Below are 23,966 nucleotides of genomic sequence, written 5' to 3'. Positions count from 1 at the left end.
AGACTTTGTATTTAAAAATGCAAAAACAATAGAATTGTCAAAGATCAAGATGTTGTCTTCAATAACATCTTTGATGCGATTTTTTATATCACCGTATATGCATTGAAAAATGAAGGGTTGAATACCATGAAAAATATTATTGGAAAATTTGATTGGCAAACAGATAACCATATATATGCAAATTTTCAAAATTCTGAAAGATATAATCAAGAGCTCTTTCACGATACTTGAGTGGGGGAAGAAATTATATTAAAGGAGGATTTGATAGATGTTTATTTATCAAAATTAATTGATGAAAGCTCTAGAACAATATTTGATAGGAGAAATTTGGATAGGCATTGAGTGATATTTGAATATGACGGGATTTTTATATATGAGTTAGATTTGTCTGGAGGTGAGAAGAAAAAGAATTTATTTTATTTTAATAAACTAATATTTTTTTAAAACAGTAATAATATGTTATGGTTCTACTTAAATGATGAGTAAAGTGGTGGTACTAACTCATCACTTAAAATAATGAAACCTGTGAATTTGACAATGACTTAGTTAGGCAAAAAAAAAAAGATAACGAGTAATGAAATTTATGTTGTTGGTTAGAAGAAGTTATAACTTCCCCTCATGTTGGCTCCCAAGAGCTACTTGATGCGATCAATGTTATTTTCAAACTTCTAACCTGGAAACTTGCCAACACACTGCTGAGATTCTTTAAGAAATAAAGAAAATTTAGAGCGAGCTTAATTTGTTTTTTTCAAGAGATGTATGAAACAATTGGTTCTACCATAAAGCTTATCGTTCCTCTCAATTTTGATGCATTGCATTTTCCGAACGCAAAACAACTTTCATATACTGCAAATTTTTCGGAGGAAGAACCAACTACATAAGTGGTTAACAGATGACTAACAGATAATCATATATAAGCAAATTTTCAAAATTCTCATAGATATAATCAAGAGCTCTTTCATAATATTTGAGTGGGGAATGAACTATATTAAAGAAGGGTTTGATAGATGTTTATTTATCAAAACTAATTGATTAAAGCTTTACAACAATATTTGATGGATATAATTTTGATAGGCATTGAGGGCATTTAAATATGACAGAATTCCTAAATACAAGTTAGATTTGTCAGGGATGAGAAGAAAAAGAATTTATTGTATTTTAGTAAACTAATATTTTTTTAAAACAATATAATATCTTATGATCCTACTTAAATAATGATGAAAGTAATGGTACTAAACTCATCACTTATAATAATGAAACTTGTGAATTTGAAAATAACTTAGTTAGGCAAGAAAATAAAGGAAACGAAAAGTGAAATTGATGTATTGGTTAGAAGCATCTTATAACTGCCCTACATATTGGCTCCTAAGAACTAATCGATGATCTCAATGTTATTTTCAAATCTTTAACCTGGAGACCAGACCCGTAGATAAGACAGTGCAACAAGTTCAACAAAACAGGGCCACAAAAATTTAAGGGCCCCAAAAATTAATTTTTTTTAGTTAGGCTGTTCTTTTTTTGGTTCATATAAAAAATGACTAGGAAAAGAAAGTGCAATGCACTTAGCTTCACCACTAATACAGTATTGCATATAGAATTTTGTTGATTATTTATGTGTTGTTGCATCTGTAAAAGAAGTTTTTCAAAATTACACTACAAAAAAAATCACTTTCAGGGACGAAAAAAACCGTCTCCAAAAACATAAAAATGCGTCATCTATATGTTCGGGGATAATTTTTTCGTCCCCATTTTTCGTCATTGTTTCCTCCGTACCCGATTCTATAGGGGACGAAAAAACAATGTCGCCCCCATTTAGAGGGACGACTGTCGTCCCTATTCTTACGGACGATTGTCGTCCGCGTTCTTAAGGACGACTATCGTCCCCCTTCCTAGGGATGACATTTTGTCCCCATTCCTAGGGACGACTATCATCCCTATTCATAGGGACAATTCATCCTTATTTCAAAGGACGATTGTCATCCCTATTCATAAGGACGATTGTTGCCCCTATTCATAGGGACGACATGCCGACCCCATTCCTAGAGACAACATTTCATCCCCTTTCCTATGGACGACTATCATCCCCATATAATAGTGATAAAGGGACCAATAAATTACCGGTTTTAAATGAATAATTTATGTATTCATTTTTCAATAGCAACCCATGAACTCAAATATAAACATAAATCATACAAAAAAATCACAAGTTTAAGTTGTTTATGAAAATGATAATTTATTATCTAATGGTAATATTCAACAAAAAAAAATTTAGAAAACGGGCTTATTGAGCTTGTTCTTCCAAAATAACATCAGTTTTGATATGTCCTGCAACAATTTCTACAATCAATCAAACTCTGCCTCTTGAGCCTAAACGATTTCATTCTACTGAAAGTCCTTGTTAATCTGCAAATGCACATAGAAAAAAGAGAATACACCGTGCATCAGATATGCTGAAGAGGGAACTGACTTTTCTGGCCAGGAATTATGACTTCAAGCACTTCACCTTAGGCAAATGTCCTAGTTGCTCCAATAGTGAGTACATAGGTTGAGCCAGGATTCATAAATAAGTTTTGCAAAATGGAACCCTCATTTCCTAGCCTTACTGCATATGCCCCACGAGGAATGACTAAGTAAAACCCACCTGGGTGTGGCCCTCTTGACACATACTCCACTAGCCCATTGATTTCTTATTTGGATAGTGACTTTCCCACTATTATTTGTTCTTAAGATTTGACTTTGTTGGTGTTTGTTCAAATTCTCCACAAGTTCTGTCCTACACAATATGCAACAAAATTAATATAATTGATAAATGAAAAAAATCAACAAAAAATGAGTTTTTTTTCTCATTAATAAAAGATTACAATTTCATGTCCTAACTGTCCTCTAATCTTTAATCTGGTCACTCAATAATGCTTATATATCTTCTATTAATGGAAGGGATAAGTACTAAAATATCAAGTGTCAATCTATGATGCACGGAAACAAAAACGGAAACTGAAACGGAAACGGGAAACGCGATTTCTAAAAAACATAGGAAATGGAAACGTGGGGGAATGTAATAACCTTAATTTTGGTCAATTTATAAGTATATAAATATAATTATTGTTTATTTTCTTTATATATATAAAGGTTTTTTTATTTAAATATGATTTCTTTTATAACCTAATAACTTTTACCCATTATATCCCTACACACTCACGACCCAACCCAGGCCATGACCGACGCATAAATTAAGTAATCTTTAATCTATGCTAGCCTTAATTCTGAACTAATAGAAATTCCAAAATTTACTAACAGAATATCAAAGTCATCTCAATTACATCAATAAACCTTAAAAGAATCAAACTATTCAAGTCAAATCCCAATAATAAAAAATCTCCAAAAGTAATATAAAGCTAAATCATTAAGCTGTCTCCTTCAACATCAATCCAAGGGTTACCTCACGAACATGGACCTTAATCTGAAAAAGAAATATTCAACGTGGTATGAGATTTTCGTCTATACGAGCGAAAACCTCAGTGAGCAGTAGCTATAGTGCACAACAGAAAAGGAACAGGTAGGAAGGCTGATACTATTAAATCATGACGATTATAGCTCAAAATATAGTATTTCAAAATCAGTTAAACAAAAGGGACAATATAAGATAATCAAATCAAAATATTGGTAATCAATTGTCAAACATAATACTGAAGCCTTTCAAAATATCACAAATTAGAATAATCAGATAATAAGACAAGCTTTAAAACACATGGTACAGTGTAACAGAGTGGTGATACTGCACACCACCAGGGCTAGATAAATGGTAAGCGCACTACCAATAACAGATACAGATAACAGATAATTGTCTTCACCGATCTTATGCATGATTCTAATGTTGACACAACTGACGACTAAACTGACAACTGACATCATGACTCGAAGACAAATGCAAAATCCTAATGTTATGAAGATCGGTGAGAGGCCAGATAACAGAAACAGATATACTGAGCACTTGTACCAGTTTGAAAACATATAGTGTATATATATATATCAGAAAATCATAACTGATTGAACAAATTATCAGATTTCTAAAATAAAAATAATAACTGCGATGAATCGCATATCAGAAGGTACATATCATATCAAATCAAATTTTAATAACTTCTTTGAAACTGATAATAAAACAAATCAACTATAAAGGCCTGTTCTCAGAATATACGCTCTAATACTAAGGATATTTAGTAAACATAAGGTTTAAGCTATACATTTTTAGGAACGAAAATATACAGTCAAACGTAAATTTTTGATAAACAGTTTTTCAGTTCGGTATTTCAAATCAATAGAGTCGTGTACTATAATTACCACTCACTTGAAATGTAGACAGAAGTTAGAACCGAAAATCTCGTCTCTCAATCTAGTGAAGGAATATCAGAATTTCCTATCGGGTTCAATAAAAATGGTGAACGAATTAATTAATATTACTAATGTCTAAACTAAGGGGAACGAACTAACATTAGAGGGGAGAAGTAATTAAACCCTTACAAATCAATAAATTAGGAACTTTTGAAACCTTAAATTTGTTGAAACACCTTTCCACATGATTTTGATTTGACAAAATTATTTATCAAGAATTAAATCTCCATGATAAAAATATTCCAACACATTAAATTTAAATGCTTTGATTTGTTTGTACTAATGTGTTTGTTCAATGTTGAGTTATTTAAATCTTTAAGACATCAAGTTGTATGGCCCAAAGGCCCACAAAAGAAAGTCAAGCCCAAGTCAACGTGTCAAAGGCTCATGACCCAAGCAGATCAAAACACAGGTCGCACTGAGTAACACGCAAGCCCAGCATTGAGAAGGATCGAGAAACCTTGGACCAAAAGCTTTAAGACGAAGCTGCTGAGTTGAGCGACAAGATAGTCAGGTCAGCAGCTGGCCTGAATAAGCTTGGAGACAAAGTATTTCTACTTCGGGTAAAGTTCAGAAAGCTGTCTAGAAGACTTTACTATAAATGTGGAAACATTCTGTTCTGTCTGACGAAAAGCTGCTGAATACTATCGAAGACAGAAGATACAAGGTTTTGATTGGCCGAAGACGCTGAGCACGTACTGAGTGAAAGCGACAGGAAGCCGTTTCCCTCCAACGGTTATTTCGGAATTCGAAATAACCAGTGCATCAAGTGTCACTATAAATAAGCCACTCAAACGCTTCATTCAATGCAGATCTTCAATCAAGTCGAAACGTCGACCAAATTGTTACTTGAAGTTCTGTGAGAAAAGCAAAGCAAATCTTACACCAATTCCAATTTTGTGTAAAAGTCTAGAGTGATCTAAATCATCTAAAGTGTCTTAGCAATTGTTGTTTAGGACAAACAAACACTTATCATTTCTAGAAGAATAGAAAGGAGAAGCTAAGTACTCGGTTATAGTACTCAGCGGTAGAAATAGGAGTGAGTAGAGGAATAGAGGAAGGTACTCTTGTATACTCAGCTTTCTATTGTAAAAGGTTTATGCTCTACCTTTAAAGAGCTCAGTAGAGGATTCCAAAAAGCTCGGAAGGAATTCTGGGGACTGGACGTAGGCGGAGAGGCCGAACCAGGATACGTCTGCTGAGAAACATCTTTCTAACCCTTATCTCCTTAAATTATTGCTTGCTATAACACTGCCTAGTTAAACGCTAAAAAGAACATAAGCTGAGTTGAGTGAACTGAGAAGCTGAGTTCAGGAATAGACTCAAGTGCTATCTCCTGACTCAAGGATAGATTCAGTCTTAGTCACCTGTTGACTAAGTTTGTATCTAAAACTTACTCAGTCTCACCGTGCTAAAAGACTTCAAGAAAGTCTAAGTTCAAAATTAACAGTCAGCCATACGTGAAAATTTTAAATAGTTCTTAACCCCCCCCCCCTTGGAACTAATATTGTCACGTTACACGGGACCAACAAAATTTAGCTACTGCCAGATTAGAATGAAACAATTTGAAATCAATTCCAAAAATGCAAACCACTTTCATTTTAAATAAAATACGAAAATAAAAGTAAAGAGATTTGAAGACCCAAAATCAAATTCATCAACAACCTAATATATAAAGAGATAAGATAAAAAATGCAAGCACTAGTACAAAATTATATTACTTTAATATAACATTCAAGAATTAATATCCTATGGTAAAACCAATGCAAAACATCTTAGACATTATTCAACTATTCTTTTTCCTAAAATTTAATAATATTATATAGATTAATGTTACCGCAGCCCAAGATTTTGGTGCGCAACAGACGAAATTCAGACTAAATTTTAAATGAAGAAATCTGGGTATAGGAGGTGGGTTCGGTAAAAACAAAACATAAAAAGATTAGGAACTTACGTTTTTCAACTCTAAAGCCGCCGATCAAGACCTGAAGGAGCAAGAAGTTGGGAGTTTTTAAGGTTTGTAAATAACAAAACAAAAAAAAGAGGCGGCTGCAATCCCTTCCTTTTTGTTTGGGATACAGAGTTAAAATAGTTTTGAGTGTCTAGGGATATAATGGGTAAAAGTTATTTGGTTATAAAAGAAATCATATTTAAATAAAAAAAACCTTTATATATATAAAGAAAATAAACAATAATTATATTTATATACTTATAAATTGACCAAAATTAAGGTTATTATAGGGAAACGTGTAAATATTAAAAAAATATAAAAAATTATAAATACATGAACTAATTATTGGTGAAAAACAAATTAATTAAAAAATCACCAATTTAATAAACTAAACAACCAATTAATTAATAAAAACAAACATGTATAAATATCAAAATGTGTAAACTTAAAGTATCTAGCTAAACAGTAAAAAAAAAAAGAAAAGACATAGCATTACTTAAATAATAAACAATATAAAAGGTCAAATCCAACCAACCCAAACATTCCAGAAGCCTCTCCTCATCACACCATTACCAAATACGAAGAACTTGATATCATATTGTGATTTCCAAAACCAGTAGAAAAGGAAGCAAACGCAATCGCAGCATGAAGAAGAAAATCCAGACCAGACTCAAAGAAAAACAACCCAGACCAGACTGAAAGAAGAAAAAATCGCAAAACTCAGAAGCAGGAAGAAGAAGAAATCATGGAGAGATACCTGCGTTTAAGTCTGGAAATCGCTAAACAGTATGAACCGCTTGAGTTTAGACGGTGAATCTCTTCCAAATTTTGGAAACGCGTATCATATTTTCTTTATTTATAGAAACGTGCCCAGAAACGGTTCGTTTCCGTTTCCAAGCGTTTCCGTTTCCCACATCTTGTGGAAACATAGAAACACAACATCAACAATGTTTCCGTGCTTCATAGGTGTCAATTTAGCCCTAATATACAAAATAGCATTATTCTAGCATTAAACTTTTATGAAATCGTGCAATTATAGCCCTGAATAACAAAACTTGGCTCCTTAACGTTTTTTGAAATGGTATCGGTTTAGCTCTAAGTTCCGTTAACTACAACTATAATTGCACCATTTCACAATTGTTGAGGCCAAAATTGTGTTATTTTGTATGTTGAAAATAAATTGACAGTTCTCCAAAAACATCAAGGCTATTTTGATACTCTATCCCTAAATTAAATAAAAAAACAACTCATTTTATGTTAATGATACTTGAAATTTCACCATCTGAACTAGTAAATATTATAAATCTTAGTCCTAAATATTATAAATTAGGATATAGTCCTAAATTACTTACCATAATTATACACATATTTTTCTGTGAATATAGTAAATAATTATCACAGTATACTAAAAGGAAACTGAACTAGTAACTAGACAAAGCCTCATCTATCTAAACGTAGTGTCAAGTACAATGGATGGCATCAAAGCAATCAAATCTTGAAAGGTCCAACAAGCTATTAAAAACAAGTACTTTACATGAATGATTTAACCAAAAGCAATAGTGCAATTGATCTTTCTAAGTCATGTCAAGTACAATGGCTGGCATCAAAGCAATCAAATCTTGAAAGGTCCAACAGGCTATTAAAAATTGTCAAGCGGCAGGCAGCCAGTCACAATGGTCACAAGCATTGATGCGGTTACTCCTCCTCCTAAACACGTCGAATTGATTCCCTATTCTCATGGTGGAATAAGGGATGTGATTGGTCAAAACGGTTTGAACCAACCTTGACGGTTCATCATCCATCTCCTTCGTGTATAAAAATCACAACCTTCACTGAACTACCACACTTGCAAATCTCTGACCTAGAAATTACCCACACTTTCTTCTTTCTACACCATGGCTCGCAAGAACACTAGGTCCGCAACCGCCACCAAGGGGAAGGAGAAGAAAACTGACGTCAGTTCTAGCACCTAAGACTCCCTTGTCTTATCTAAGCAGCTCCTCACCTTCTCCGATGAGATTGAGCAGAACAATTATGAAGCTTTCCAAAACACCGAGCTGTGTGCCACATGGCAAATCTGTTGGGAAAGTTTGCACGAAGTTGGTCTGGATGTAGAGGTCAAGCAGATGATCGAAAGTGACAACTTGGCCAAGTTTTTGGACATTGAGGAGTTTACCTATCACAAACTCACGATGGAGTTCATCTCCACCTTTCAAAGAGACGTCAAGTACACCGACCCTAATCACCACAAGCGCTATCAGTTCCGACTGATGGGGAATCATATGAACTGCTCCATAAACAAGATGAACATTTTTCTTGGCCTGGTCGACCAGACCAAACTAGAAGAAGAAGAACCTTACCTCTCGGCCTACAGAGAAATCCCTCAAGAATTTGATGCCAACTCCTTCTGGCATGCCATCACCGGCCATACAAACTATAACCCAAGTTCATCCAAAGCTTCAGGTATCGAAAGTTATGCCTTGAAATACTTGCATCGTTTACTTGCTAGTTCACTTGTTGGCAGGGTTCATCAAGCCACTGTTCCATCTGCTGACCTGTTCGCCCTGGCCTGTCTATGGGACCGAAAGCCATTGAACATTGGGTATTATTTTGTTGAGTACATCACCTCACTACAACAAAATAAGAATGTCGTTGGCCTCTTATGTGGACCATTCATCACCACCATTGCTCAGAATCTTGGGCTCTTTGACCCAAAGATTACTACACTAACCCTTGGTCCCGTTATGGAACATTTAAACTTGCAGGTGATGAAGCGTATCGAAATTTGCTGCGACATCAAGGGCATTTGGTATATGTGGAGAGAGGCTGAGCAACTCAAGAAGAAAGATAGGGACACACCTGGTCCGTCAAAAAGACGAAGATCCGAGGATGCAATGCCCGAACCTGTTCATGTCACACCTCTTCGCGTAGTGCCAGAGACCACACCAAGTGGCGATGATGATAAGATCTACCTCACTGCCGCCAGAATGAGTATGGAAACCATCCTTCTCAACATGAGAGTCATGGAGCAAAAAATCAACTCTTACGAACAAGTGGAAATTCTGACGGCCAGAATAGCTATTCTTGAAGGAAAAAATCACTCTACACCAAAACCACATGTTTCTGATGAATCACAGAAGAGCCCAGTAAAGAACAATGAGCCCATGGAAGACGGACCCACACCAACTGCTACAAAACCCACTGCTGATGAGGAGGCTGAGTCCTCCCAGTCTCCAACCGTGTAAATGTCTCTCTCTCTTTCTCTCTATCCTTTGCTTGGCCTGCTGCTGCTGTGTTTATTGCGCGATCTGTTGGCATCTGTTCTCCTACCCAATTGTCTTACATTAAGGACAATGTTTTGGTTAAGTTGGGGACAGGGGAACAACATCGTAGCATCTGACTAGCTGTTCGTATAATTTGCTCACCCCACTTATCTATTAACCCTTGCATCACATCAACTTTAACCCCCACAAAAACAAAGCACATCACAATCACCACCCCGTGCGCAACACCCGCCTTCCATCCATCCATTCATTTTCATTAGGGTTTGGTTGATCAAGTTTTAATAAGCTAAGTTTCCATGCACATATTTTTTTTAATTTCTGTGATAATCGATAGTGAGGAGTTTTAGGTTGATCAATTTGCATGTGGTGTAACACCCTAGACGTATATTTTTTTTTTACTAAAGCTACTCATCAGATAAAAGCATATATTAACAACTTATACTCGTAGGTATATCAAACATATACACGTTAATATGTACATATATATATATATATATATATCTTTATACATACAGTCTACAAACTTATATAGTCCAAAAGTTTACTTATTCTACATGCTTATAATGAGAGGAGAGAGTGTGAGACGGAACCCAGCAGACCAACCTTTCATCCATGGAATCTACAGATCTTTAAGCGTCTAAAGTCCCAGTCTAACCTTCACTTCAACTAGCTGGAAAAATTTAGCGATTTATATGAGTCACAACTCAGTGAATATAAATAATCAACGAATACCAATCACACACAATTACGTAAACAAGTCTCACACCATACAAATGCAAATGAATGAACCGTTTTATTAATGTTGTGACACCACCAGCCAGTCACTACCCGGGATCAAATAACAGGTAACAGGTATAACATAAGCTTGTTTCGGTCCATGTAATCAAGTAGTCCACGTATTGACCCTTTAGGTCCAAGTAGTCCAAATATTGACCGTATAGGTCCAAGTACTCCAAATATTGACCGTATAGGTCCATGTAGTCCATATATTGACCGTATAGGTCCATATAGTCCATATATTGACTGTATAGGTCCATATAGTCCATATAAATTCAAATAGTCATAACAGTGACTGAACTGGTATGTCACAACGCCATCCATTTATGTTTCATGCAATCGTGTACATATGTTTTGTATCAATGAAATCACATTTAATATATACACATACTCCTCATTCCAATCCAACTATCACAAATAATATTCAACACGTATCACATTTAACATATACACATATTCATTTAAATCCAACTATCACAAATAATGTTCAACATGTATCACATTTAACTTATACACATACTCATTTAAATCTAACTATCACAAATAATGTTCAACAAGTATCAATTCATATTTATTCAAGTTAATTACAACAATTCACATCAATATGTATCCAATCAAACACCACAATTCTCAAATCACAAACACAATTAAGAATTAACTTCACATCATGTTTATACTCACATCTAAGCCGCTAATTTTCTCGATGACGGCTTGTACCCTCCTCCGGAATATCTTCAATATTACGAGCACCTATAATATAATTTAGCATATGATTCAATATAATTTACACACTCCTTAAACCCAAAAATTATTTACTTATTACTTTTTTATTTTCCATTTCATTACACTTGTTTCCACCAAGTGATATTTGTACCTATACTAGTATGACCCCTTAACCTTAAAAGCCTTATAACTCCTCTTTCACTTATCTAAATGAACTAATTCTAATTTCATTTTATCCTAGGCTCATATATGCACACCATACTAAAGTTTTATAGAATGTCCAAGTATACATAATTTATTACAAAATTTCTCTGTGGGTCTTACTTTAATCATAATTTGCCTGTACCAGTTCCACAAAATCACTCATAACTCAAAAGATATAACTCCAAATTGTATGATTCTTTTTCCTACTTAAACTAGACAAACAAGAGTATACTATATCTAAAATTCAGAATTTTATAATCTCTGTACAATTTATAATAGAATTTATAATCTGACCCTGTGTCAACATATAGGCAACACAACACATGTCAACTTCTTTCCTAGTTATATCCTAACATACAAATTCAATAATAACCAAACTTTACAGATCACTAATTAATACATATATGAACATTTCTTATTTTTAACACCTCTCCAAATGAAGTCTTTAAAGGCTTCAAAAATATATCACAAAAACAGCTTCATATATAGGATTCAACTTAGAGCTAGTCTAATAGATTATACTTTATCTCCTAAAATAGTTAACCAAATTGCATGCAACAAATTTTGGGGTTTACCTAAGATATAGACTCAAAAATTTCTCTTCTTCAACTTCCTCAAAATCAGCTTTCAAAATTATGAAATAATTTGTGCAAGGTGGTGTATAAACATACCTTTCTCTTCTTCTCATACTTCTTCTTCTTCTTCTTCTCTTTTTCTTCACTTTCTCACTCTAAAGATGTATCTCTCTCTAAAGTTCTGGAAAGTTTGAGATTAGAATCACTCATCTAACCCTTCTCCAAACCTATCTAATTGTATTTGGTAGATTTTCCTTTTTGCCCATTCATATCACTTATTATTACCATCCTATAATTTCCATCACACCATTATTATTATTATTATTATTATTAGATCTGAAATTATATGATATATTATTTAGATTAAAATTTTCACAATTTACATTTAAGTCCCTATACTTTTAAGATCATTCAATTTAGTCCCTATACTTTAAAACACACTTACACATCTATTTCATATACTTTCACTTATCCTAATATTATTATTTATATGTATTCAAGGATATAATGACATGTAAAATGCAAGTATTATCTTCTAATGTTCCTAATAATGTCATGTAATGCATATGTCTATATAAAATGAAAAATGCACAAAATTGAGATGTTACATGTGGACTCCCTGAACATTTTGATTACTGAACAAGTGCAAACAATCAATGAGACTTGTGCTTAAATCATGCACACTGATGCAATAATTTTTTTTTGGAGTGAGCTTTGCATGTTTTAGGTAGGTTAGATTTTGCCTTGTCTGCCTTTCAGTAGGATAAAACAATTCTTGACACAAGAGGGTGAACATCCAAACACTCACCACTAAACACCCGTATTCAAAATCCATGGCTGAAAGCACTGTGCACCAAATTACCAATATAAAAAAGGTCATGTTTCAAAAATTAATCAGAGGGGACTCAAATCATATCTAAAATTCCTTTCCATAAATAATAAAATCCAAAAGAAGGAAAAACTTTTCCCCTCTAAAAGAATCAAAAGAGAAAGTGAAACAAGAGACCTAGAAACACTGGTGGCACAGCCAGCTATCCACAAGAACCATTCACCATCACCACGAAACACCTGTGTCGACCAACATCTCCATCCAATCAAACACCTAAACCTCCCCTTACCATTGTAATGATTTTGATTGTGTCTAGGAAAGTTTGAATTCTCTGTTAGATGGAAAGGCAAAGTCAAAACTTACTCCTATACATGCATTGCTGTCGAGAGGCTTAAACAACCCAAAACTGAGAGCAAAGTTGTGAGCAATGAGCGAAATCTCAGAAGCACTTTTAAGTGATCATTATTAGATCAGGGAATCCACTCACTAGTTGAAGGCAATTTAAGCTCCTCGCTATGAGAGTTATCACATTTACTAAAAAAATTATTATGCATCAATTTACCTGTTCTTACTTGTGATATCTTACTTGTGATATCACTGCCTATTCCTTCACTTTCACTTCTGATGTGTTGCTTGAGGACAAGCAAGAGTTCAAGTTGGGGGTAATTTGATACGAGTGAAATGAGCAAGTTTTAGAGGCTGAACATTCATGGAAAAGAGCTTCAAAGTTATAGTTTTCAACCAGAAATGGAAGAAACAGGCAGAAATAATAGTTCAAGAAGGAATCCTCATGAACAGGCTATCAGAAGAACATAACAGCATAAACAACGGCATTAACAGGTCAATTGGGAAGAAACAGATAAACGCGCGGGTCGAGCAAGCTAAAGGAGAAAGAAAGATAGCAAAACGTGAAAAGCAAGACAGTTTCCATCTTGCGCCAAGTGTAGGAAGATTATTCATTTGTCCTTTTCTTTTGTAATTACCTTTAGTACTTTTTACCTTTGTGGTTTAGGGTTTGTTTTTGGGACATATAAATATGGTAGTAGTCTTATGTAAGGGGTGCCTCGTTTTCCGCCACCATCATCTTTATTTTCTCTGTTCTTATGCTTATTGTCGGAAGAATGATTTTGGGAAGAACAAGCTATTCGCTCATCTCAATGAGTGAGTAATTCCTTTTGCAGGCCTAGCCAGCCATTAAACGGCGACTGTAAGTAACTTCTGTTGATTAATGAAGTATTTCCATCCATGAATGATTGTCAATAGTATGCATTAAAGAATAGATTAGGATCCAATCTATATTCTAGTTACCGAAGATGGCACAACGGTGCTCCAACGTAATAGAAATAGCTATTTGGCATATATCGTAGTGGACGGACACGAAACCAACCATATATTGGGGTTTCATTTATGAATGCTTCCTGATTCTTAATGCTTGTTTGTATATTAACGCAAGGACATTTGGTTGATTTTACTTAGAATCTTTGGAAATGGGACACCGGACCTTAGTGATAAATGAGGAAGATACCCAAATCAGGAATATGGTTTTACTTCATTAAGAGGGAATAGTCTAAATACAGTTGTTCGTAGGCGTAGGGCTAGGCCTGTGCTTGTTCATCTTGGTTTAGTAATTTTATCATTGCAATTATTTTGTCTGTTTACATTAGTAATTAAACAAACCAAACCAACCAGCCTTTTGAATTCTAACACTTTAAAGTAACTATTCAACCAACTAGTTTCAATCCCTATGGAATACGACACTTGGTCTTGCCAACACTACATCTACCCTAGTATACTTGCTAGAGTCCATATTCAACACACCATACACTAACGTAACAAATATTAAATTATATATGTTTTTATACCTTAAACCTTTTATATTATTATTATTATTATATACAGTAATTCATATATATGGTAAAAGCTAATGGACGCCCCCGGAACGCTTGATAAGATATATATTTTACTATTTTTTTATATAATAGTAACATTTTCCAATACAAACCATTTAATGTGTTATATAAAAAATAATAAAATATATTTTCCAATATAAACCATTTAATGTGTGTTGTATAAAAAATAATAAAATATATTTCTTATCTAGTGCCCCGGGACGTCCGTTAGCGGGCTTGTAATTAAAATACCTCTATGAGCAGTGAGCTCCCTTTTACCTTAACGGGACGTTTGGTATTCTATTGGGATAGTGATAAGGATAAAGGTTGAGATATGGATAAAGATAAATGATTGGGATATGGATAAAAATATGATAGCTAATAATTATTATTCAATGTTTTGTATGTAGGATAAGTATAAAATAATACATTTTACTATTTTAACCTTATTTAAACTACATAACATTAATTTGAGGGATAAGATAGACTTTTCCATCTATCAAAATCGCATGAGCTTATCCCACCTCCTTATACCACCCCCCTCTTGGGTATAGGATTTGAGGGATAAGAGGTTTATCCCTCATCCATCTCTCTTTTATCTCTAAAAAAAACATGGGATAACTTATCTCGTGTTTTTTATCCCTATCCCACCTCCTATATCCCTTCTAACAAACACCTCATAAATTCTACAACTGTCATTGTCAAGCAAACAACGAAAGACAATGAGCCAACTTATAAAACCCACAAAAACAGACTTAGGTAAATATATGATTTTAATAGATAATATGTTCCATAGAAAGCATCCAAGTCCACAACTCTTGATGAAGTAGTGAATTACTATACCCAGCCACTGATTCCTACCCCTGGCCTCGGGAATAGACCGAACTACCCTTTACCCAAAATTTGAAAAACAAAAAACCTCTCAAACACCCTACACACTCTTTGATCAAATCCGGACTAATTGCTCAATAAAAACATGGTTCGTGGGAGGGGCGGAAGAGACAAAGCACCTATGGTACGAAATCCGAAACTTTTTTGTCGATTTTTAGTTGATTTTATGAATCTGTTCGACATTTGGGAAATGAATCGGGGGTGGGTGTGAGGCTATCACACCCGCACCTATGGTACGACGTCACGTCCGCGTGCCGAGAGAGGAAAAAAGCCTCAATTTCCCACCCCAAAAGCTCAAAGGGTATTTTCGTCATTTCACGGGGCTAGAGGTGGGAAACCGAGGCTATGTTTAACAACACCTTATTATTATCTAGTATAATATCTTAAACATAGAGTCAAAATTGTATAATTAACCCAAAAAAAATGATTAAGAAAAGGAAATTTTGAAACGGCAGCGTTATGGTATATGATAAGATGCCAACATCCTAATCCTAATTCCAGCCCAATCCCTTAACCCTCTTTTCTATCATCTTCAACCCCTCACTTCCTTCTCAACTCACCGCCGTCACTCCCCCTCTGAAAACCGGTCGCCGCCGCCGCTTATTTTCACTGCTGCAATTAGGTAATATTACTCTATTACTGAACACTATTTCTCTTTCCTCTGTAACAGCCCCTCCTTTCTTGGAATGGTGGAGTCAAAGGCTGCTTTAACATGTACGCCTGAGCTTTTGCAACCATGTATTGCTTTTCAATGCAATTGATTGTGGAAATTTATGGTTTGAAGCGTCTGAATTGAAATCTGATAGCTTAATGGCATATCAATGATGAAAAAGAGATAATAGTGATAAGATATGGAAGAAATAGTTGAATCTGTAGTTGATATTCAAGTGCAAAATCCTTCAGAAGAGGAATTTTGTTCTTCTGATTTGATTTGGACTAAGTTTGGCACAGCTGATCGATATGATGATGTTGCACTCATTCCTTATGAACGAGTTGATACTTTTATTATTGGAGAATGCTCTACTGTTGAATGCCCGACTCGGTTCCATATCGAGAGGGGAAGAAAACGATCCAGGGGAAGCTTGAAGGAATACAAGGATGATGAGTATTTGGAATATAAGCTGTAAGCTTTTAGTGTTCTGAATTTCTTTAGATTGCAGTATTGATGTTTTTTTCTGCTGCCAGAAATGTTCAGTGTATTATCGTGTCAAAATCTTGTTATGTTAAATTTATGTTTCATATGATTTTATATGATATAAATGCAAGAAAAATGATAATTTTGTCAATGGTGTTGTGTTAGTCGGGTTGTCTCTTCTAAATCGTGTTATCGTGTCAGAAATTGTTACAGTTATAATGTGAATAGATGTGTGTGAATAGGTGTAAATAGTATAGTCAATAGATTAATTATAGTCAATAATCAATAGCTTAATTATAGATGTAGCTTTTACTATCTTTTCTAGCTTAGCCATACATTCTTGTATATATACCTGTCATCTATGTTACATGGACTTGGCAAAAATGCCGCCGTACCGGTGTCGACACGACACGGATCCGGGTACGAAAACCGTGTTGGATTCGTGAGTGAACTCTCGGATACGGCAAGCTCTGAACAGGCCTTAGCGCCATGGCAGCCCCATGGCGAGGCGCAACTGCCATGGCGCGCGCCTGGTGCTCCATTTTGCGCCAAGAGGCAGTTGCCAAAGGCGCGCCAAGGTGCGCCTTGGCAGTTAGAGGCAGTTATGGGCAGTTTTTTGGAATTTTTGGCATTTATTTTTATCTATCTGGAATGGAACACGTGTTCTATTAACAAAAAGTATTAAAAAGGAGAGAGAATATACGTTTTAACTAACTAGAAGACGAAGAGACTCTTTGAAGAGGAAGAGACAGAGTCATTTGAAGAGTGAGAGACATAGTCATTTTATTTATGCTTAAGCTATTTTCATGATTTAGTATTCATTGCATTTTTATGTTAGTTCTATAGTTTTATAATTTTTATTTTTGTAAGTGCGCCTTGTCTCGCTATGGCGCACGCCATCGCCGTGCGCCATGCGCCTTTAATAACTATGCTGCCGCCGCTGAGGAAGAAGGTCTGCCTGCCGCTGTATCTTCTTCATCTCATTCGTTGAGATTGTGTCAACGAGGAAGGTGCCTAGCCCTAATGGGCTGGGCACCATTTTTTAAACCATCTGGGCCCAGTTTCTGAGAATTAAAAGAAAACCCACTGAAAATCAATGTCACGCCCAATTAGGCTTGCTTTGCACTTGTGTATCTTGCGCTTTTGTTGATTGAACTTTTAATTTTTAATTAATACAGTTGATGGATGTTTTAAATTTTGGGGTTTTTTTGGAATTTATATATATATATATATAAATATATAAAAAAATATTATTCCCGTATCCCCATACCCATGTCCAAATTTAGGACAGAGTCCCCGTGTCCAAAAAATTTTAACTTGCCGTACCGGATACTCGGATCCGCACCCGTGTCGGACACTCGTATCCGAGTCCATGTAACATTGCCTGTCATTTCTAATACATTATTATTGAGATTTCTTTTAACCACTCTTGTTTGGTTACATGGTATCAAAGTCTAGTTGAGCTTCAGGGTTTTGGGTCTGCCCTAGAGAGCGGCCACTTTCGGGTCTGCCCTGTAGAACGGCCACTCTAGCTCCACCTTTTCTGGAGTTTTTGTTTTGTTTGGCCACCACCCTTGGGTTGCTGATTTCGTACTCCTGCTTTGTGTGTGGATCACTGTACTCCTTTGCCTTTGTTGATTTCTTCTTGGATATTTGCTTCCCTCTCTTCATAATGTTAATTTTTTCTTGGTACTCCGTTCTTTGGTAAAGACTGAGTTTTGTTTCAATGGTTGCCCGATCCTTTGCAGAAGATTGCCCTATTTCTGTGTGTTTGGACTTCTTTTACCTTAGTGAACAACTTTGTGGGTAAAGTTCATTTCTGGATTTTATCATTACTGCTTCAACGGCAGATTGTGCAAGTTTGGAAGGTCATCCTCACTGTTTTCTTGGGCTGATATAAATAATTCAATGGCTTATTCATCTAACAGCTAGTTGATGTCGTTACTAAAGCTTCGCCAGGTTACTTATATTTGTAACAACTTGAGCATAATAAATATCTATGCTCTAGCTTGAGGGGGTGTTACAGTTATAATGCGAGTAGCTGTGTGTGCATAGGTTAAATAGTATAGTCGATAGCTTAATTATAGGTATAAATTTATTAGTTTTTATTAGCTTTCATAGTTTAGCTATACATTCTTGTATAAATACCTGTTCATTTCTAATACGTTATTATTGAGATTTCTCCCAACCATCTTGTTTGGTTACAATTCTCATCCCACTATGCCAATGTATGCAGCATTTATAAGAAGCCATCTATACCATGTTCTAATTGATATTTCCAATGTCAGATTTAGTTGGTCATACAACATGTCATTAGAAGTAGTTCGATGTTTTTGCTGCTCTAGGAACAGTCAAGTCAAATTTTGTTGGGAGGTGAACTGAAATTGTTTATTCATTTTGCTGATTTTCATCTAATTCAGGTTGTCTTTGTAAATATGTGTTGTCGTGTTAGAAATTGCCATCCCTACTATGCCAGTGTATTCATCGTTTATAAGAAGCCATTTATCCATGCTTTTAACTGACATTTCCAGTGTCATATTTAGTTGGTCATACAACATGTCATTAGAAGTAGTTGGATGGTTTGGAGGTGAACTGAAATTACTAATCATTTTGCTGATTTTCATGTAATTCCGTAGGTATTGGTGTTCATTTGGCCCTGAAAATTATGGAGAAGGTGGAGGGACTTTACCTAGTCGAAGATACCGACTTAACACCCGAAATCGTGCTGCTAGGCCTCAATCCATGCGTGGATGTACATGTCATTTTGTAGTGAAACGCCTCTATGCTGATCCTTCGCTTGCTCTTATTATATATAATGATAGGCGACATGTGAACAAGTCTGGTTTTGTCTGCCATGGACCTCTTGACAGGGATGCCATTGGCCCTGGAGCGAAGAAGATTCCATATATTTGTAATGAAATACAGCAGCAAACAATGTCTATGATCTATCTTGGAATTCCAGAGGAAAATGTGCTGGAAAAACACATTGAGGGGATTCAGAGATACTGTGATTCAAATGCGAAGGTCAATAGCCTTGCTTCGCAATACGTTCAAAAACTCGGGATGATTATTAAAAGATCTACTCATGAGTTAGATTTAGATGATCAAGCCAGCATCAGGATGTGGGTTGAGCGCAATAAGAAAACTATATTTTTCTATCAGGAAAATTCAGAAGCTGATTCCTTTATTCTCGGTATTCAAACAGAATGGCAGTTGCAACAGATGATCCGATTTGGTCACCGCAGTCTTGTTGCTGCTGATTCAACATTCGGCATTAAGAGACTCAAGGTAGTATAGTTATTGAAATCTATTTATGTTATACTTTTCAAAAACTAATAATAGTTTATGATATCTTTTCATATGGCAGTATCCGTTGTGTACTCTTCTTGTGTTTGATTCAAGACAACACGCCCTCCCAGTTGCGTGGGTCATTACGCGTAGTTCTGCAAAGCCCGATGTTGCTAAGTGGATGAAGGCTCTGCTAAGTCGAGCTTCAATCTTAGAGCCTGGATGGAATATCAGTGGATTTATGATTGATGATGCTGCAGCAGAGATCGATCCTATAAGGCAAGACACGTTTCGGTGTAAAGATTGTTCAACTTAAAATTATTTCAAATCCCGAAGTATTTATGTTTATGCTTTACATTGACTGGAATTTCAGGGAGATATTTGGTTGCCCTGTGCTGTTTTCTCTATGGCGTGTTCGTAGGTCGTGGCTGAGGAATATCGTAAAAAAATGTGGCAACATTGACGTTCAGCGTGAGATTTTTAAACGTCTAGGAAAATTAGTGTATGGCATTTGGGATGGAGTGGACGTTTCGGCTGCCTTGGAAGAACTAATCAATGATTTTGTTGATCAAACTTCGTTTATGCAATATTTCAAAACTTCTTGGGTGCCTAAGATTGGTTAGATCTCTCTCTCTCTCTCTCTCTCTATCAAATTTGCACCGATGTTCATAAACTAATAGACTCTGGAAGGCATAGCAACATTATGGATATGAATGCTGGTTAGGAGGATTTGCTGTTCCACTGGAATCACCCAAATAGCTGAGAAAAATACTTTTGGGTGTATCTATGGAAGAGGATGGATTGGAATCTATGGTGACTGTGAGCAAATTTTACTGTTTTCTTTAGGCGCTTTGGAGGAGGGCGAGCCTTGGCGCAACGGTAAAACGTTGTTGCCGTGTGACCAGAGGTCACGGGTTCGAGTCTTAGGAGCGGCCTCTTGCCAATTAAATTGGCAAGGGAAGGCTTGCCCCCAATACACCCTTGTGGTGGGACCCCTCCCCGGACCCTCGCTCAGCGGGGACGCGTAATGCGACCGGGCCGCCCCTTTAGGCGCTTTGGTACTACAGTCATGATACAAGAGCAATTTTAATGATGTTTGATACTTCTCTTTAGGAAGAAATAGATGTGGTGATTTACATATGGTTGAATCAACTTTGGATGGAATTCAAGTATATTTAAGTTTCTTGAACCTTTTTAACCAATTCGGCTCTTCTGAGAATGTGAGTTGCCTGAAATCTTCATTTTTAATCCTTTTGATCTCAATCTTACCTCTGCCCATTTCTCCTCTTTCAAAACTCACAAATTTGAAAAAGGAGAGATCAATTTAAAATTCAATTTTGAAGCTTTGAATATATATATATACATATGACTTCCTGGTTCTTTTTTTTTTTTGGTAATTTCATATGATTTTCTGATTGTTATCTTGGAGATTATATAATTATATTCACTGTGATGTGACATTCAAATCAGAATACTTCACTTCTGATAATGTTATTCCAGTTTATTCAGCTTTTTATGGGTTCTAAATCTACTCTTCATTCATGAAGAGGGTAGTGGATGAAATTATCATATTTTATTTGCGGATTTAATAAAATTTGCTGAGGAGAACCAAGGCTGCTGCAGAATTCTCTTTGATTGAATCATTTCCTGATTTTAAAACATGAATGAGTCAAAAGGGTTGAAAATTCACTTATGAAATATAGAGATAGAGAGGGAGGGGGAGGGGGATAAAACAACTTTAAAGGGGTGTTTTAAAGAGAGAGAGAGAAAGCAGAAGTGTATTATTCAACTTCCAGTGGAACAGCAAATCCTCCTAACCAGCATTCATATCCATAATGTTGCTATGCCTTCCAGAGTCTATTAGTTTATTGATTTAATTGTGAGCATATTCATATCCATAATTTTGTGTTTCGTTTTAATTGTCTGCTCCATGTTGAACAGAAATGTGGCTTTCAGCAATGAGAGATCTCCCACTTGCAAGCCAAGAGGCATCCGGTGCTATAGAAGCGTACCACGTAAAACTAAAAGCCAAGTTATTCGACGATTCACATCTTGGTGCGCTTCAGAGAGTTGATTGGTTAGTCCACAAGCTGACAACAGAGTTACATTCGAGCTACTGGCTAGATCGGTACGCAGATGAAAGCGACTCTTTTCAAAACGTTAAGGAAGAATATGTTGCTTCTACATCATGGCATAGAGCCCTGCAAATCCCTAATTCTGATATTACCTTGGATGACAAAGATAATCTCTTTGCTAAAGTCACAAGTCAAAAAGACGGTAGCATAACACGTATAGTATGGAATCCGGGATCCGAATTTGCGTTTTGTGATTGTACATGGTCATTGCAGGGGAACCTTTGCAAGCATGTTATCAAAGTGAACATGCACTGTGAAAATCGACAAGGATATCCATCATCTATGTCTTTCCGGTCCTTAAAAGAGACATTAACGAAACTTCAGGAAAAGCCAACGGATGATTCGATTGCGTTAGATTTGTCAATGGCTTGGACACAACAGATGCTAGCTCAAATCAAACAACTTGTTGAACTGAATAGTTCGAAAAACATCGGTAATGTGGTGAATCGGATGCCATTGAAATGGGTTAGCAAGAAAGGAAGAACATCTGTTGGCATACCATCATCAATTCTCACTCTTCCGTCTTCTTCTTCCATCACAAAGAATGTCCCTGCATGTCAAAAGAACCGAAAGCGTAGAAGGTTGTCACGATTAAGATGATAGTATATCTTGATTGATAGGATAATTTCGATTTTTTGCTCGTAAATGAGGATTAGCACACACCTTACTGCACAACTTTGTTTCGTTATCGATGAATGATCATGTTATACTGCAATGTGGCTTAAAGTGTATAGATGCCAGAGCGAAAACAAAACTGTGCACGGAAGCTCTTAGTTCGAAGTTTCAGCTCGAATCAGAACGAAGGTTTGGTTCGGTTCGATTCAGTGATAATATACCTTGTATTCAGTTTTAATAATTTATTTTTGCAACGTATATATCAGTAGGAGCTAGAATAGTTTTTTTGTTTATTTATGTTTATGCTTTGCATTGACCGAATTACTGAAGAGCATTTATTTTTCCTCTGTAACAATCCCTCCTTTCTGGGCAAAGGCTGCTTTACAATTCATACCTGAGCTTTTGTAACCATTTCTTGCTTTTCAATGCAATTGATTGTGGCAATTTGTAGTTTGAAGTATCTGAATTGAAATATGGTAGCTTAATGGCATAGCAATGATGAAAAAGAGATAATACTGACAAGATATGGAAGAAATAGTTGAATCTGTAGCTGATATTCAAGTGCAAAATCCTTCAGAAGAGGAATTTTGTTCTTCTGATTTGATTTGGACTAAGTTTGGCACAGCTGATCGATATGATGATGTTGCACTCATTCCTTATGAACGAGTTGATACTTTTATTATTGGAGAATGCTCTACTGTTGAGTGCCCGACTAGGTTCCACATCGAGAGGGGAAGAAAACGATCCAGGGGAAGCTTGAAGGAATACAAGGATGATGAGTATTTGGAATATAAGCTGTAAGTTTGCCGTGTTCTATATTTCTTCAGATTTCAGTATTCATGTTTTTCCTGCTGTATAGTTGCAGTCTGTTTGTATAAGTTCCATTTTGCTTCTGATTGGTTTGTTATTTAAAGCAAAACTAGATTATAATTGATTTACCTCTTACCATTTTATTTGTTTTGCTTGGCATTTCTACTGGGTTACACAATAAACTATGCGATAGGAATGACAATTCGGGTTATCATGTCAAAATCTGTTATGTTAAATCTATGTTTCATATGATAATATATGATATGAAATGCAAGAAAAATGATAATTGTGTCAATAGTGCTGTGTCATTCGGGTTATCTCTATAAAGATGTGTTGTCAGTGTTAGAAATTGACACCCCTACCATGCGAGTGTATGCGTCGTTTATAAGAAGCCATTTGTAAGTGACACCATTTTATTTGTTTTACTTAACATTTCTACTCGGTTATACAATAAAGTATGTAGTTATT

At 35.6% G+C, this 23,966-nt stretch overlaps 1 protein-coding gene and 1 long non-coding RNA gene across 2 annotated transcripts; one reads left to right on the top strand and one right to left on the bottom strand.

Annotated features, from left to right (window-relative positions):
• Positions 1-10,038: 10,038 nt before the first annotated feature.
• LOC136234754 (uncharacterized) lies at positions 10,039-12,115 on the bottom strand. Its single transcript, XR_010691462.1, has 3 exons — positions 12,003-12,115; positions 11,086-11,154; positions 10,039-10,297 (listed from the first exon to the last, which is right to left on the bottom strand). It is a non-coding gene; the product is annotated as an uncharacterized lncRNA (long non-coding RNA).
• A 3,889-nt stretch (positions 12,116-16,004) lies between these two features.
• Positions 16,005-23,145, top strand: LOC136235791 (uncharacterized). The gene is made up of 5 exons (XM_066025820.1): positions 16,005-16,638; positions 19,287-19,938; positions 20,018-20,217; positions 20,312-20,556; positions 21,880-23,145. Exons 1-5 carry the CDS (start codon positions 16,367-16,369, stop codon positions 22,671-22,673), a joined length of 2,163 nt encoding a protein of 720 aa, XP_065881892.1. The 5' UTR covers positions 16,005-16,366; the 3' UTR covers positions 22,674-23,145.
• Positions 23,146-23,966: the final 821 nt, after the last annotated feature.

The sequence above is a fragment of the Euphorbia lathyris genome, chromosome 7 (genome assembly GCF_963576675.1).
Source record: "Euphorbia lathyris chromosome 7, ddEupLath1.1, whole genome shotgun sequence".
Taxonomy (NCBI): Eukaryota; Viridiplantae; Streptophyta; class Magnoliopsida; order Malpighiales; family Euphorbiaceae; genus Euphorbia; species Euphorbia lathyris.
The sequence above is the reverse complement of the archived record's forward strand: the minus strand, read 5'-3'. Positions and strand labels throughout refer to the sequence as shown.

Excerpts from the sequence above, each read along its gene's own strand:
- LOC136235791 (XM_066025820.1), top strand. The coding sequence starts at position 16,367 with ATGGAAGAAATAGTTGAATCTGTAGTTGATATTCAAGTGCAAAATCCT. Across the intron at positions 16,639-19,286 it reads GAGTATTTGGAATATAAGCT|GTATTGGTGTTCATTTGGCC; the intron begins GTAAGCTTTTAG and ends GTAATTCCGTAG. Across the intron at positions 20,557-21,879 it reads TTCTTGGGTGCCTAAGATTG|AAATGTGGCTTTCAGCAATG; the intron begins GTTAGATCTCTC and ends CATGTTGAACAG.